General features: G+C 48.4%; 1 protein-coding gene across 2 annotated transcripts in view; it reads left to right on the top strand.

Moving 5' to 3' along the window:
* CABP7 (calcium binding protein 7) overlaps nucleotides 1–10,085 on the top strand; it is a 90,411-nt gene extending 80,326 nt beyond the window's left edge. Inside the window, exons 3-5 of one of the 2 annotated variants that reach the window (XM_090063760.1) lie at nucleotides 2,823–2,935; nucleotides 4,903–5,056; nucleotides 8,412–10,085. In XM_090063760.1, the coding sequence (XP_089919886.1) occupies nucleotides 2,823–2,935; nucleotides 4,903–5,056; nucleotides 8,412–8,539 (395 nt within the window). In that variant the 3' untranslated portion in view covers nucleotides 8,540–10,085. Of the gene's footprint in view, nucleotides 1–2,822; nucleotides 2,936–4,902 lie in introns of both variants that reach the window. The other variant, XM_090063759.1, reaches the window with a different exon arrangement.
* Nucleotides 10,086–17,197: the final 7,112 nt, after the last annotated feature.

Below are 17,197 nucleotides of genomic sequence, written 5' to 3'. Positions count from 1 at the left end.
GTTTATTGACTGCGAGTATCCCACTTACTGTTGGATCGGGCTGCTGGCTGCAGTTCTGGAGAGGCCCAGTTTCCCCCTTGACAGCTGAACAAAGTTATCATCAGCATAAAGGAGATAATTAACTCTGGCATCCCCTAATAATTACCCAGAGGCTGCAACTCTTCTGGCAAAGGCACCAGATCACAGGGGTAGATAGTTACAAATGCCAGACAGAGGCTGCAGCCCCATCTTGCAGGTCTCTCATTTCCCAAGGTATCAACTTTCCTGCTGTGTTGAGCCCATAAGCAGGGTATCATATCATATCTTCTTGGATGGGGTGGGAAGGAACAGAGCAGGGGGAGGCAGTGCCAACAGAGGCTTTCTATAGTTTTCATGGCATCCAGGTATGTATGTCTGTCCTGTCCCCCTTGCTACCGTACTGAGAGACAGACGGTGAGGATTAATTCACATGGGCATGCCAAGCACTTTAAGAAGGTTGCCTGGAAGGCAGTAGTGATGGGCAGAGGGTCACAGCTGTTCAGGGACACAGGTGAGGTTGATGATATAAGTGTCTCTCCCCAGTTCAGGATTTTCACCCTCAGTTGTGCTCACGTGCCTCCCACTCAGATCTTTTTTGCCTCCCTTTTCTTTGCTCTATCTGTCCTTCTCTCTCCTTCATCCTGTTCTGTCTCTCTGTACCTCTCTTTTATTCTTTGAGTCCTCAGATATGGAGACTGCATTCAGGTCAGTGACTGACCATGCATCTCTGCTGGGACTGATGGCTTAATTTGGCCTGTCCGTGTGGCACACGCAGTCCCTACTTCCAACTTGCAGGCCACCTGCCCTTCCTGGCTACACAGAGCAGGGGCAAGGACACTTCAGTGTAATAGAAATGTGGGGCTGGAAAGAGCCTCCTGGACCACTGAGTACAGGCCTCTGCATTCTCAGGCTTTTTTTAACCCGCCCCCCCCCAAAAAAAACAAAAAAACAAAACAAAAAAACCCAAATCACCATTTTATTTGCTCACCCACAACTACATGGAACTATGTCTGCAACACGAAGAACACTCCGTAGTGTGCTACAGGTACGGGAGATGAGGGAATTGCCAGTGCCCTGCCACTGCTATGATGGGGAGGTAGATGGTTAATATATATGTGACAGGCAAGGATTTCAGTGGGTGATATCTTTTATTGGACCAGCTGCATGGTTGAGATAGACTTAGACAAGCTTCTAGATGCAGTGCGTGCTTCAAGTTGGTATAAGGCCAGAAGATCCACTACAGAGGAAGGCAAAAACCCCTGCAGTCTCTGCCAGTCTGACCTAGGGAAAAAAAAATCCTTCCTGACCTCAAGTAGAAGAATAAGATTCCTTAGCCAGGAACCTCTGGGCTTCTGGCTCTTGCAGGCTTATCATGACACCCCAGTCAAACCCGCATAGTCTTAGCTGTGGCCAATGACAAAGGAAAGTAAAATCACCCCATCCAGAGGTGGATGGCATTTATGGAGCAGCGAATACTTTTCTGGCCCCAGCTGGCAACCAGCAAAGTCCTAAGTCATGGGATTAGCAACAGCTTCTATGCTACAGAGCTACCTTTATACCCCAACCTGGCATATAGTTTTCCCATATGGGCCCTATGTGGAAGCCTCTATTTCTAGAGATCCATTAATGGAAGACCTCCAGGGCTTTATTTTGAACTCACAGTGCTCAATGTTGGCATCCTGCTGTGCATTCAATAGGCAGTACTCCAGTTGCCCCAGCACCTCCTGGGCCAGAAGAGGAGGGCTTGTGTGGGGACAGGATCATCAGTTAACATGCTCTTAGACCCTCTCAGAACTGCCAGTATTATATTGTCACTTGGAAGGGTTTCAAACAGATCCTTTTCTGCCTTTTCTAATTCTTGCATGGATTTGCATTCTGATTCTTTCAAACTAATTAAGCAAATAGGCCCCAAACACCATTACCAACATTTCATCTATTTTTTAGAGGTATACAGAAAGTCTCAGTAATGTGTTCAGGAAAAAAAATCGAAGAAAAGTATTGGGGTGGGGAAGAACGGGCACAATTTCCTAATGACAGAAATAGATTATGTGGTTAGGCTGTAACTTCTCACTCTAAGCTTCTTGTATCAGGGCCCACATCTTGGGTCTGTGTTTGTGCAGCACCTGATATATATTGGAGTTCTTGGGTTTTTTTGAAGGGCTGAGGCTTTGGGGAAAAATTGGCAGTGGATTGGCACTTTGACGGAAGGAGAAGCCAGGTCCCTCCTGTGTGTTCCACCTCCACTCATTCTCCAAAAGCTACCTGGAGGGCTTCTGGAAGGCTTAATCACTCCTTCAAAGGATCCTGCACAGTTCTGGGTGGATCTGAGCTAATGCACCCAGGAGAGGGCAAGTCACCCATGGGAGGAGGCAGGGAAATGAACCAAAAATCAAAGCAAGTGCACTGTGATGGGAAAAGTGACTCCAAAAGAGAAGGCAGGGAAAGCACTCAGATACCACCCAGCAATCAGACAGAAGGGAGAAAAAAGGGGGAGAGAAGCTACAAAAAGAGAAAAGAGGGAAGTGATGAATGCAAGTGAGAGAGAGATGGAAAGAAGGGAGGAGTTAAATAGAAAGAAAAGGGAAAATGGGAGGAAAAAGGGAGAGATGGACTCAGAAGAGAGGTGGAAGAAAGGAAGAAGAGAGACAAGACGGACAGAGAAAGAGGAGGGGGAGGATAAGGTAAACAGCTGATGCTCAATGCAAAGGGAGGGAAGGAGGCAGCCAGCCTGGCTCCACTGGCCCAACCAGGGGCTGCTGCTCTCCATGCTGTGGAGCAATAACTCCAGTCTCTTTCTTTCTCAGGGGATGGGCAGGTGGATTTTGAGGAGTTTGTGACGTTACTGGGTCCCAAGCTCTCCACCTCGGGGATCCCCGAGAAGTTCCACGGCACAGACTTCGACACTGTCTTCTGGAAGGTAGGAGGTACCCCTTGCCCAGGACTGTCTCCATGCTCTCCCTTCTCCCTGACACCACTGCAGCCTCATCCTTAGATCCCAAGCCTTGAGCTAGACACAGTCCTCCTTGGAGACAGGTAACACAGAGAGATGGCAGTTCTAGACATGTCTCTAATCACAGAGGTACAAACCACTCCTGGTCTTTCCCTCAGATCCCTGGGGATCTGCCTGGGAAGGAGCAGCCAGTGCAGTGAGGGAATGAAGAGAAAGATGTTACTCATAAGAAGGAGGTCTTGCTTAGCCCAAACCTCACCAACACTCCTCATCTATAGAGACCCACCAAAAGCCATTGCCCCTCACAGCTGCAGTGTGCTCCAATGTAGATCACTGTTATCCAGAGCACCAAAGTGGCTGCTGACGATATCGGTGGGATCAGGTCAGCAGGCAGCATGAGCACTGGAGCAGGGTGGATAAGAGAAATGTTGTCCCTTACTACAGGAGTGAAGGCAAGTGAGATGCACAGGAACTGCTGACATGATGCAAACTGGAATGTGTGCTCTTATCACACTTAGTAGGGCAATACAGGAAACATCACCAGTGGCAGCTGCTGCAAAGTGAACCCAAATCTCACCCCAAAATCCCCCACCTCCTATGCATACAGATCCCCACTACGTAGCTATTGATAGTTCAACACCAATATGCTAAATACATCCCGGCTGAGGCAAGATCACTGTTGTGAAGTTAGCAGACTCACATGACAGCCTGGGCTGTTCTGAGTCTTAGGGAGCAGTTGCTAGGCATCAAAGGCTGCATTTCACTGAGACATTTCAGTTTTCACTAGCCTGACCAGAGTATCCTAAAGGAGCAATGACCAATGACCAGCTCCTCCACTGTAAGGCCTTGCCCCAACACCTGTGTCTGCAGCTACCTAAGCTTCATGGACAGCAAAGGCTTGACAGTCCTGGAGGTCATCAGTGAGAGGGAAATCTGGCTTGGACCTTGCCTCCTTTATCAAAGGCCCCACCGACTGTCTCTGGGCCCCTGCATTACACTGCAACAGGAGCCTCTTTGCAGATGTAACTTAACGTGTTTTTAGAAGACTAGGAGTAGCTGATAGCTGCTGATCATATCCATCCTTGACCTAACACCACTGATCTAAACTGAGGTGCAGCAGGTTAAATTCTGGCCTCTTTCTGAGCAGTGCCGTTTCCTGGGAGCCAGATTCTTCGGGTTTTTGCACTCCCCGGCACTGACAGTCAGAGCAGCGTTCAGCCTGGCATCCCCTCTGTTTTATGCAACTCCTTGGGCCTCCCTAGATGGGTCTCCCACAGGCTGTTGCTCACAGCACAGCTCTCCAGGCAGGAGCTGGTTTGAAGTTTCCAGTTTGGGGCTAATTTTTGGATCATCTTTTTCCTCTCGGTGCATTTTGCACTCCAGAGCAGGGATGGTCAGAAGGGAAAATGGAGCTCAGGCAGGGCATTTGTCTCCAGCTCTCTAGGTGTCTGGGAGCCTGGTGTCACTAAGTGTGACTAAGGGTGTGGGGGTGGAAGGGATGGCAAATAGTCATCTTGTGTTTGCAGGCAGCAGAGTCCCCTGCCTGAAGCACCTCTGTCACATTTGTATACAGTGCTGCACCCTGTCGCTTTGTTCCTTCAACTCATTCTGTTCCCCGTAGCATGACATAGTTGTTGACCATATGACAGCTCTGACATGACTTGTGACAGGCAGCAACTCTTTGATAGCTATGACCCATGCATGATGGGGACCACTGTGCTGAAGTGTGAGTGGATGGTGGCAGTGACAATCTGCACCCCTTGTGAGAAGGGGGCTGGTGCTTAAGGGTTGGGCAGCCCATGTGAGGGCAACCCTGTAACATGCAAAGAGAAGTCACGCGATGCCCATGCGAGTTTCCATGACAATAATGCAAGGGTTGCATTCCCCCATGAGAGAGCCATAACTTCTTCGTGATCTTTCCCCCTCCACCACAGTGCGACATGCAGAAACTGACAGTTGACGAGCTGAAGAGGCTGTTGTATGACACCTTCTGCGAGCATCTGTCCATGAAGGACATTGAGAACATCATCATGACTGAAGAGGAGAGCCACATGGGCAATGCTGAGGAATGCCCCGTTGATGTAGAGAGTAAGTGCCCCCTTCCACCAACAGCTGCAGACACAGGCAGAGCTTCTCCTTATTGGTATTTGCCCTACAGTCATGGACCTGAACCCTATGGTGCAAGATGCTGTGTAGATACGGGACAGAAGGATAGTCAGGGTGCCCAGGAGATCACAGTTAGATCAATGCAAACAGCCATTTTTTTCAGATTTTGGGAAGTTCCAAAAAATGTAAAAGAATTTTCTTTTTCAGGTCAGCCTGAACTGAAATGCCAAAGAAATGGCTCTATGCCCCATTTCGCGTGGTTCTGAACTTTTTTTTTAAAGAAAACAGAAGGAAATTTCAAAAGCTGTTTGGAATAAGAAGCTGGAACTGTTTGTTTAGCAAATGTTGGAGCAAATTGTGTTGATCATTCTGTGCAACAACTCAGTGAAACCAACCCAAATTCACAAAAACATTTCGCTTGTCAAATCTGCATTTTTTGCTGAAAAAAATTGTCAGACAATTTTCCCCCAGCTCCCGTCACAGCCTGCCGTGCAGGGGCACCCAGCTCCATATGTGGGCAGTCACAATGTGCTGTCTCTGTTCCCACTGTGACACCAGCCCTCACCAGCCATGTTGCCCCTAACAAGCCTTACCTGTGGAAGAGGCACGACTGTCTCCACCGGAAGCAGGATCTGGGTTTGCTTTGATACAGCAGAAGCTAATGCAGGGCTGGGTAACATCAGGGAGATGCACCATCCTCCTTGACCAGCTACCCTGTCTTAGCTGAGGGACTGACTGAAGTGCGGGTTGGGACGGCCAAGCGTTCTGAGGGCAGGCCTCAGATGTATGGCTTGGTGCCATGTGCTTTGTCCCCCGCTCTGACCCAGGGTCAGTTTTGTGCATGCTGTCTGGGTGGCCAAGTGATGCCAGGATGTGTGGTGCCACCCACGGGAATTTACTGATCTTGAACAAGTTCTTGAGTAGGGCCTCTGTCCTCCCTGCTGCTCACATGGTACTCTGCAGCTACTGCACTTGGGATTATGCCTCCTTCTTGTGTCCCAAGCAATGTAACACAGCCCTGTTGGGTCTTAACCTGAAAAGAAACATTAGTAAGTTGTAGGTGAAAGCCATTTGTGATCCATTAAAAGGAATCAGTTGATCGTGACCCTCAGGAATGCCTAAGTCTGGGAGAAAAGTCCTGGTTGCCCTTCCACCAGGAGTGGCACTGTGTGCAGGTGGTGCTAGGACCCTATGCAGAAGGCAGTTTCCCATCTTATACACATCTGTCCATCAAACCGTCTCATAGGATAAAAGTGACCCTAAGCTGACAGTGACAACAATGATTACAGGCCCAGAGAGAATGACCTAGGAGGAGAGACTGAAGGAGCCAAGACTGTTCAGTTTAGAGAGGAGAATAAATGAGAGGGCTCACCATAGATGTATCCCACTCCAGAGGTGGCTGCATTTTGGCTTGAAGTTATACTGCTGCCGTGTAAATGCCTAAGAACATTAACTGGTCTATAAGTTATCTTACTGGGTGATTTCCTGTACTCTGATTGGCTGCATTCCAATTTGTATGACTGCACTATTATGCTGAGGGATGGGGGAATCTCACTGAAGCATGAGCTTGAGATCCACTCTGTTCTTGTGCCAAAGCCTGTCCTCAGTGACCCAGTTGTAAATGGGTACCTGTTCATTCAGCCTGGGGAACTGAAGGCAGCCAGACGTGATGCTAGTCTTTGTGCGTGTCCCTGGCATGCCTTAGGCACTGTGAGCTGGTGGAGTTGGAGGACATTTTCTTGACAACTATTTACCAATAACTGTTTTCTAAGCAAATTAGCTCATTCCAATTAACTGACAGCCATTGTTAAGCCACACACACAGGAATGTGCATATTCAGTTGAGACTTACTACACCAAAATTATGTGACTATATCTACTCTGATAGGCTACTATAAACTCTTCTGCTCTTACTGGCTTCTGTGCCTAATATCAGGTCTGCAAATAGGACTGGTTGATACCAGGCTCCCTTGCCCCCATCCTACTCCTCATCAAACTCAAAAACAAGTCAAGTCCCCATGTGCTGGGCACATGGGCAACACACAGACCACTGAGCTGCCACGATCTGTATACAACCCCTTCATGTCACTGCCTTCTGTACATAAATCTCCTGTTCTATGCTGTCAAATTAAGGAGCGCTGTTCTAGTCATTCCCACATGCACACCACATGCACACCACAGGCAGCACAGTTGCTAGTACATTTTATGCATCTGCAGTAAAGGCCTCTGTATTCCACATATGCCTGGATGGTGGAGATAACTACATTTGGTGCAAATGTGGAGCAAACAGCTGTGCTCATCCCATTCCGTGCACATGTAGCCGAGCTTCCCACCACACTGGCCATTCCCGCTGACACACAAGATTGCCGCAATTCCTAAACATGTTGGCTGTGGAGGTCACAGAACTCCATGCATGCACCACAAGTCCTCTGCCACTAGAAGCAGCACATTTTCTATACTAGTTCGCTGTGGAAGCCATGGGAATTTTCATTCATAGAAAATGGGTTGACAACCTGTGGCCCATAGGCTGGAGCCATTGAATCCAGACCCTGGAGAAGGGGCTTTGGCAGTGTTTGATGAAGGGGGTTTTACCTATGCCACACTGAGACTGGGTGTCAGAGAGAAGTGGCAGTGAGAAGTGGTGGCCAGGTCCTAATGCTGGCCCACCCTCAAGCCAAAACAGGGTCATTCCAGCCCGCTGCCAGAAAACATTACCAACCCCCAATATAAAACATAGTGAGTTTACTGAGTACTCTGGCACCACCAGCCTTGTGGGTGAGGAAGATGGTGACATGCCATCTTCCCCCACCCGCCTCCCAAGCATTCATGAACCAAGCAAGCCAGATCACCTGAGTCCTATTAGCCCATTTTTTTTTCTTTTTAATTAAGAAAGTGGCAGTTCTATTCTGGCTCCAGGCTGCTTCGAATGTTAATACAGGAAGGGACCACTTGGTGCCATGCAGGAGAGCTGCTGCTCAGCATGCCAAATGGCAGCAGGCTGTGGCAGGGCTCCTTAGCAAACCCGTCAGCACCCATCTCGCATCAGGGAGCGATCCTCAGCAGCACTTGCCAGACAAGCAGGATGGTGCTTCATGTACGAGGGTCTTCCTAGCAGGTGGTCTTCCTAGCAGGTGGGCTGCAAGCTAAAAGCAGGGAGGGCACAGGGATGTCTGAAGACACCCTTGGTGTGCAGGTGGGGATGGATCTTCCACATCAGCCTGAGAATGAAGGGCTGCAGGGGACATTAAACTAACATGCGTCCTCTGTCCAATCCCTCCCTTCCTGTTTACCCCTTGTCCCTCTTCTGCCCCCAACCTCCTTGACTGCTTTCTCTGCAGCCTGTTCAAACCAGCAGATCAGGCAGACGTGTGTCCGGAAGAGCCTCATCTGTGCTTTTGCTATCGCTTTCATCATCAGCGTCATGCTGATCGCCGCCAACCAGGTGCTGCGGAGTGGGATGAAGTAGCTCAGACAGAGAGACCATCAGCCAGAAGAACAAACACAGAGATACCTATATAAATATAAATATATATATATATACACACATATATATATATATATAAAAAATATATATAATCTATACACCACGGGGGGAGAAAGCAAACTGTATTCCTCCATGGCACACGTCTTGGGGACACCCACCGGCTCCTCACTGACATCCTTTGTTTCCCTCCTCTGACTCCGCCTCTGATGGGAATGCCCTTCCTGGAGACAGGGCCCTTTGTCTGGAAATCACCTGGGGCTGGAGAGGTCACCTGGATTCGCATGGCTGTTTGCGGAACATTTAAACTAAAAGTGCATGCAACGTGCATGGACCCCCCTCCTGTCTGAGTGATGCAATAGCGTGTGCTTTTATAACTGGGTACTAGGATCCTATCAGATATATATTATATTCTATATCTCTATATTTATGATAAACCAAATCGTCCCTTAAGCAATACACACTCGTCAAGATTTTCTATTGGAGATTTGGGTGTTGCATGGACCTCAGTAACAAGGGCTGGATTCCACCACTTGCTGAAGCATCACCACCCCAGAACCACCTCCATGCTTCTAACCTCCTCCTAGCAGGCTCCTTCCCAGAAATTCACACTCTTCACCATATCTATCCCTGTCCTGTCATTAAGCCTGCTCTGTGCAAACGAGGGTATGCTGCCAGTGGAAGGAGAGAGCGATCGCTGCTGGTTTATAGTCTATTCTGTATTGTCTAGTCTGTATTGCAGCTCAGTCCTTGCTGCCATCAGAGAACCCACACACGGGACATTCCCTAGCTATTCTTACCAGGTGTGACTGGTGCTTGATGGGCATCAAAGCACCCTGGAGGAGTTCACGGCAGGTGTGACTCACCTGATTTTGGCCTTGGAAGCACCCCTCTGACTCAAGACCGCACTGTCTCTTGGGTATGGTCATCATCACTGTCACTAGAAGCAGTGCCCAATCCATCCTACATTCCAGAGAGGCAGTGTGGACCACTGAGCAGAGGACTAGAGTGGGACTTAGGGCACCTGGGTTCTCTTCCTGCTTCTGCCACGGACCTGCTGGAGGACCTTGGGCAAGTCCCTTCCCCTCTCTGTGCCTCAGTTTCCCCATCGTAAAATGGGGGTGATGATACTGACCTCTGTTGTAAAGCACTTTGAGATCTACAGTTGATAAGAGGTGGGTTATTAACCAGCAGGAAATGCTGGACCCCACTACTATTAATCAGCCATCCCCAAAGGTTGCTGGCTATAAGCTGCCTTTGAGTGCTGCTCCATCCCAGTTCCAGAGACGGCTGCCACCTCTCTGGTCTGGTAAATGAATGTCCTGAGGGAGCACTTCTGAACTGCCCTATACCCACACACACTCACCCTGGCTCCCATCACCTGTACCTGCTCCCTGCCCATATCTGTATCTGAACACTGTACATGCTCACACACCCTCTAGCCTGTATGTAGCATCCACCTGTTCATCAGACTGGTTTGGATTTTGGTTTTTCATTTTTTTCCCCCAACCCAAATAAAAATGTAATTTATAAACTGCTTTGGGCTCCTTTGGATCTGGCTGCGATGGGCGGCAGGTTGAGGGGAGGGGAGGGAGGTATCCTGTTAGATGATGAGTCCAGGAGTGGACCCCATGACATCCAAAGGGCTTTCTATAGGCTGCATCAGGGTCTGTGTGTAGGCACAAAGGCAAGTGGATGAAGAGAAAGTGAGCTTGGGTGAAAGGAAGGGCTGGAGAATGAGGCTAGCTAGTGGGGCAAGGGGGTGGGAGATGGGTGTCTCAGGCAAGTGAGGCATTTCTGGATGGTTGCAAAGGAAAGTGACTGGAGTGAAAGTCTGCATTGATATGGCCAAGCCCTGAGAATTGCAGAGGAAGATTGGTAGGCATAGGGAGTATGCAGCTGTGGGGGAGGAGCATGGAGGTAGGAGTGCATTGGCAGTGGGAGGTAGGCTGGTAATCCAGGGTGGGGAGAGGTTATGTCGGTCCCAGTTCTCTGCGACTGGCTGTACTCTGAGTGACCATGCCTTTGAAAGCAGTGAGTGGTCTCTTAAAATAAGCTCATTAAGCAACCCCAGTGAGATTTCTATGCCATCATATCTCAGAACAACCTCATCCCATCCCCATATGGCAGCAACATGTTCTGTAACACAGACCTGCCTTTGCCAATACAGCATCTGAAATCACTCTGATCAAACTGCACTCCTGATTGCCCTTCCAAGTTGACTGGAGAACAGTGTCTCTTATCTACATAGGGTTTGTACAGTCAGATTAGACAACTGGCTTGAAAACAAGTCTCATGATGACATCGTTTCAGAACATGACATCAGCAAAGAACAACCAGCAGCTTGTTCTGCCCAGGCATGTCAAAACTAATAAATAAATGAGAGCTAATAAATGATACCTAATAAAGGCATCAGCTAAGTAACTTTCAGGACCCAAAGTATGGGTGCAGATCAATGAGGATAGCTGCAGAGCCTGGGGATCCCAACAGCAGGTATCTGTTAGAAGCTTCTGCAGCATTTTCTTTCTCTGCCCCGCTCTGCATGAGGGACAGAGAGAAAGACCTTTGAGTGCCCCAATACAAGGGCACATAACACAGCCCCATAACAAGTCCTGCAGATCTGCTCCCGGGATTATTCTGAACATGTATTAAAGAATTGTGCAGTATGACTCAAACCAGTCCCGGGAGAAAAGACTAAATCCCAGGACTCCTCTCCACAGGTAAGTGTCCTAACTACCAGAATAGAAAACAGGCCCTCTCATGCGCTCTCTCTCCCTCGGGCCCAATGGATGTTGAATCCTTTTCTATACAGTAGCCAAACTCTAACAGGTGGGTGGTGCCCCCACCCCAGTAAGGCCTAGTGGTTAGGACCTACCCCTGGGGCATGTGGGTTGGCATCGTTTCAAGTAGAAGTGGGAACTGACCCCGCATCTCAGTTCCTGGGGGAGTGATTTAACCACTAGCCTTTGCCTCCAGCCACATTTTAAGAGAAATCAACGGCAGCAACTGCATTTTGGAAGGAACCCAAAGCTGTCAGCACATACGGGGCTTGCTCTGAGGATGCTTACTAAGTCAAGCCCTCAGCAGACTCAGGCAGAGAACACATCAGTCCTGGATCCTCATACGGCCCAGCTGTAAGCTTGATACCAAGGTGCTCAGCTCAGCTCAGCTCCATCAAGACAGGGGCAGTTTTGGGCTGGGGCATCACTGAGAGGCTTGGGGACTTTGCAGGTCACACAGAAAAGCTCTCTGGCAATCATCTGCCTCCAGGGTTTAGCAGCAGCAGAGCAGGGGTCTCCAAGATTGTAGTTTTGGACTGAGACACATTCCAGCTAGTCCCACTTCCCCCTGCTTCCCCAGGCTGTGTTGGTCCCAACACCTGAGCTGGCTCAATCAGCACTAGCTTAGGCCTCTGCCCAGCATTGTGCCTCTGCTCCCCATCTGCGCAAAGAAGATAACAGCACTTTCCTGCCTTGGAGGGTGGGGGGCTGAGAGGAGACGTACATTCGATGGAAAACTTTTGTACTGCAATGATGGAGCCTGTAGATAGATTCCATTATTGAGACCCGTTAAGGCAATATGCTTATTCATAACAGTACCTCTTGGGTGCTATTTTCAGTTTATAGCCCTCAATCATCCCCAGAGGAAAGCCTGCTGTGGACCAGTGGCAGTATATAGCCCTTTCACTAACTATTCTCTCAGTGTACAGCATCCTAGTCATTAAGCTTTGTTAATTTTCTCTCCAGCTGCAGATTTCACCCTTATATAGAAAACTGGCTCATTTTCACTATAAAGAAGAAATCATTTGCAATAGCAGAAGTGCCTTAAATATAAAAAGCACAATGTGATTCCAAGGGTCACAGTCTGGCTGGGACTGCAAAATTCCTAGACTCCAACTGAAGGCACTTTGGTTTTTGAACTAGCTGAAAGCAAATTGGAAATCTTTTCCTTCTGGTGTGAAAGAAGAGCTGTGAAACTTCATGGATCGGGGCAGGGGGTGGGGTATGAAGTACGTGCTGCTGCCAGTTTGGTTCCAAGTAGGTCCTTGGAGAGCATAAATTGTGCCATTTAATGATTCAGAGCAAGCAGGTGAAAGAAGCTGGTAGGTCTCAGCCCAATTCACTCCATGACAATAGACATGTCAACAGAAAGACAAAGGGTTTAAAAGCACTGTGGAAATTGAGCTGCACTCTTCGTGTTGTGTCACCTCTGGTCAGGACTGAGGCATTGGCAAGGGACAACGTTATTAAAGCATGCATTTACAACAGCAAATTTTGAGAAGGATATTAAATGTGGCACTTCAGGGTTTACTAATCTCTAATTACCAGACATCAGGATAAGGGCTGATGCGGGGAGACATATTACCCCACATCTGATCCTGTAGGGGGTGAGTTCATGGACCTTCCTCAGGAGCATCTGGTGCTGGCCACCGAGTGAGATGGGCATTGGCTCTGATGCATTCTGGCAATTCCTCTGCTGACCATACTGTGAGTAAATGGAGGATTTCAGCTTCTGCAGTGATCAGTGGTTGGGTATGCTCCACCAGAGTGAAATTCAGTGTGAAATGTAATATGTTTATTTTAACTAGATTAAATGTTGATTCCTACACTAAAGGGACTAGATACTACATACCAAGATTGTAAGTATTACAGGGATCATTTGCTATGCAGCTAAACAGGCCCAGGATCTCCCAGATATAAACACATACATGCACCACAAGTTTGTAGGGGGTAGCTGCTGACTGTGCCTGATATAACACACCTTATGTACTGGTTGTTGTGCCAACAATAGTTTAAATAGAGGCTACTAGCTTAATATACTATGCCCTTTCTGGCATAGGGACTCACCATGCTCAGGAATGTGCCAGGTAAAGCATGCTAACCTGCGCAACACACCAGGTACAATGTGTCTGCTGAGCTGTTGAATGTACCTGGTACAGTCTGGGTATGCATTGTGTGTTGGTCAGTATGGAAAGTATAGCCATGTAGGATTGACCTGCTGTGCTTACCATACTGAGGTACTCCAGTCACAGCATACTTGCTGTGCTGCCCAAATCCCCAGGGTGTGAGAACCCAGACATCCCACTGATTGTTCACTTCCCAAGCAAGGAGCAGCAGCAAGCACATTGATGCTCCAGCTCTCATCTGCTCTGCTATCGATCCCATGCGTCCCTGTGTAATATGCAAACTGTGCAGAATCTGATTTTTCCCTAAGCCTTGATATTTCATGTTCATGTTTGATTAATATTTTAGGGTTATTTGCCTTACAAAGTACCTAAAGCCAGGGAACGTGCACTGCAAGCTACTAGAGAGAGGGAGCATTTGCCAGAGCTAATGATAAAATCCTGGAAATGGAGGGAAGGTGAACCCAGGTGTCCCAGCACAGTTGAAAAAAGGCAACAAAATATGGGGAGCCTGCCAACCAGAAAGGGATTCTTAGCATGACTGGGATCCCAGACAAGCCTGGAATTAGATAGACAGAGAAGCCTGCAGACTGCTTCAGTTCAAGCTCCATCAGTTCAAGCTCTTCTTAAACAACTTTTTCCAAGGAATGAATCGAGGAACATTACTTGGGGTGCTTCCTTTAGCCTGAAGCACAAAAAACAGCCTCCTTTGGTCATCCGAACCAGGGGAATAGAAAAGTCATGCCCAAACCCTCTCCCAGCAAGTCCACCACACTTGGTACAGTGGAGAACTTTATTGGTTAGAGAGAGGAAGCTTGGGGAAGGGTACAGGATAGAGAGGTATCACAGAATAACTTTACAGGAAACAGTGTGGCTAGGTAGCCTTTGAACACGCATCTTCCTTATAGCAAGCTATGTTTTTAAATAAGGTTTGGGTAAGTTACTCACAAGTATCATTCAGAAGATGATTGAGCTTTCCTCTGAAGGCAGGCAGTTCATCGTGCGTCAGTAAGTTTCCAGAGAGATCCCCATCTCTCTGCCTGGTCAGTTGTTCACACGTTCCCCAATATGGCTCTCTTCCCTTCTTCCAGGAAGAAGGGCTCTTAAATAATTTTTTGTGACCTCATCACTAAGGTCCCACCAAAAGCAGCCCCATTGGCTGATGTCTGGTGCTTTCAAATGACCTCACTTTTGGGGCCCAATGAAGACCAGGTGTTGGGTGTTACCCATGAATGCCGCGTGCCCCTGGAGGCTGGGGGGCATGGCGACCACCCACAGGTGGTAGTATCAGCGGCAAGCAGGGAGCTTCCGCAGGTGACCACGGTGGCGTCAGCAGGGGGGCGGGTGAAAGCATTGACCAGTGGCCAGTGACCACCTGCAGGTGCCACCGGCAATTCGAGACCGCTTGCAGATGCAGCCAGCAGTGTCGGCAGTGACGGGTGGTGGGGTGGCGAGTGGCAACTGCCCACAGACACTGCTGGCAGCACTGGCAGCTCTTTTCACAGGGAGCGCACTGCCAATCTCAGGGGGTGCATGTGCACCCATGTGCACCCCCTATGCATCACCAATGGTGTTACCCAATCAATTTAAAAAGCATCACCAGACAACTCAGAGATTGACAAGTCTTGAGCCACTACCACCCCTCTGCCATGAGGATAGGGCTGAAACAAAAGAGACCAGGTTTACTCCCCCAGAACCTGCTTGAGATCAAGCTTGAGAGAGTCCAGAGAAGAGGTCAGGAAAGCAGACCTTACAATGACAGGCTGAGAGCCATGGGGCTCTTTAGCCTGGAAAAGCGTAGGCTCAGGGGCGATCTGATGGCCACCTATAAGTTTATCAGGGGTGACCACCCAGATCTGGGGGAACGTTTGTTCACCAGAGCGCCCCAAGGGATGACAAGGTCAAATGGTCATAAACTACTACAAGACCGTTTCAGGCTGGACATAAGGAAGAATTTCTTTACTGTCCGAGCCCCCAAGGTCTGGAACAGCCTGCCATCAGAGGTAGTTCAAGCACCTACATTGAACACCTTCAAGAGCAAATTGGATGCTTATCTTGCTGGGATCCTATGACTCCAGCTGACTTCCTGCCCTTTGGGCAGGGGGCTGGACTCGATGATCTCCCGAGGTCCCTTCCAGCCCTAATGTCTATGAAATCTATGAAATAGTAGCCATAACCAGGGGCAACCAGATTGACAGACAGGTGAGGAGACGTTGGCAAAGAGAAACCTAATAGCAGGGTCTGGGAAGAGACTGAGATGGCATTTTGCCACAGCTAACTGTGGAGCAATAGTTGAGGATAGTCCTGCCTTAAGCAGGGGGTTGGACTAGGTGACTTCCTGAGGTCCCCTGCAACCCCAATTTTCTATGATTCTAAGACGCCAGGAAACTCCACGTGTTTGGAGAATTTTGTAATAGCTCCGAGCACATGCTGCACCTCATGGCTGCAAGCAATGGCACTGAGCACATGGTTCTTCTAATAAAGATCTGACCAATGGGGAGCCCTGCAGGTTAGATGATATGCCCCTGTGCGTTAAATCACACCAGCATGTGGGGTTAGGCAGGCACATGGCTGGGCCTGTGTGTGGGTTTGCACTTACAAAACAACCCTGCATGCATGGTCCTGCATGCAATCTGCCCCACAGACCATCCCCATGCCACTCATCTGACTTGCAGAGGCAGAACATTGAGCATCGCTGCAGTAGTGAAACAGTTAATTTGTTTGGGATTGACCCACATTTCCCAGGCTGCTTCTTCCAGAGCTACTGGTTGGCTTTTTTGACTGGAAAGGACAGTGCTGAATACCACTAATATAGTCAAGAGAGCCTGCCACAGGCGAGTAGACGAGATGCCATAAAGGGAACTATCTTTAAAAAAACAAATGGAAACACTCTGGTCAAAGTGTTCAGAAGTCATTTAGCTCTGCCTTGGAAAGGGATGGGAATAAAATGCTGAGGAGCCAAGGCTCCCCATCCAAACTGTTAAATGCAAAATAAACCAACATAAGGTTTTTTAAGAAGAAATATATAAAGGGAAAGAGCAAGAGGGAGAGGGGGAAGGAGGGAACACAAGACTGAATAAATGGAATTTATAAATCTTCTGGATATTGTAAGAAAAGTGAGCTGGATTCTGCTCACAGTCCCAGAGATGTAAATCTAGTGCCACTCTATAAAAGTCAGGGTGTTATATTCGTATTCTTCCTCTGTCTTGGTTCAGCAAATCTGCCCAGCTAGGCATCTGTTGGAATCCCTGCCTGGCTTAGTGCTGGATTAGCAAACTCTAAGCAGTCCCTCTTCCAGCCATCTGCATAGAGAGTATTTTCAGGGGGGAAAGGGAAGCTATATCATTTCTGTGTTCCAGTCATTCCTGGCTGCTGGACAGGTCTCTTGAGACAAGGTCAGCTGGGCATATTTTAGAGCATCCCTAGGCAGCTGTAAATTACGCAGGGATCAGGAGCACATCTCTCCTTGTGGTGTCAAGTGTGCCTTGGTTGCAACTGAGAATCAAGCCCAGAGATATGACTTCAGATCTGGGGCTTCATTTAGCAAAGCACTTGCTTGATTTTCAACATTTGAATAATCTGATCTCTGTTTGGAAAAATACTTAGACACGGGCTTAAATCCTGTTGATTTTCACTGGAACTGACACACGATGAGTGCTCGTTAAAGAGCACTATACGCTTAAGTGTTTTGCTGAATCAGGGTCCTTGGAAGTAGAATTTGCCCCATCCGATCAGCAAAA

The sequence above is a fragment of the Crocodylus siamensis genome, chromosome 9, assembly GCF_052110815.1.
Source record: "Crocodylus siamensis isolate JL-2025a chromosome 9, ASM5211081v1, whole genome shotgun sequence".
Classification (NCBI taxonomy): Eukaryota; Metazoa; Chordata; order Crocodylia; family Crocodylidae; genus Crocodylus; species Crocodylus siamensis.
Note: the sequence above shows the minus strand (reverse complement) of the source record. Positions and strands in the feature narration are given on the sequence as shown.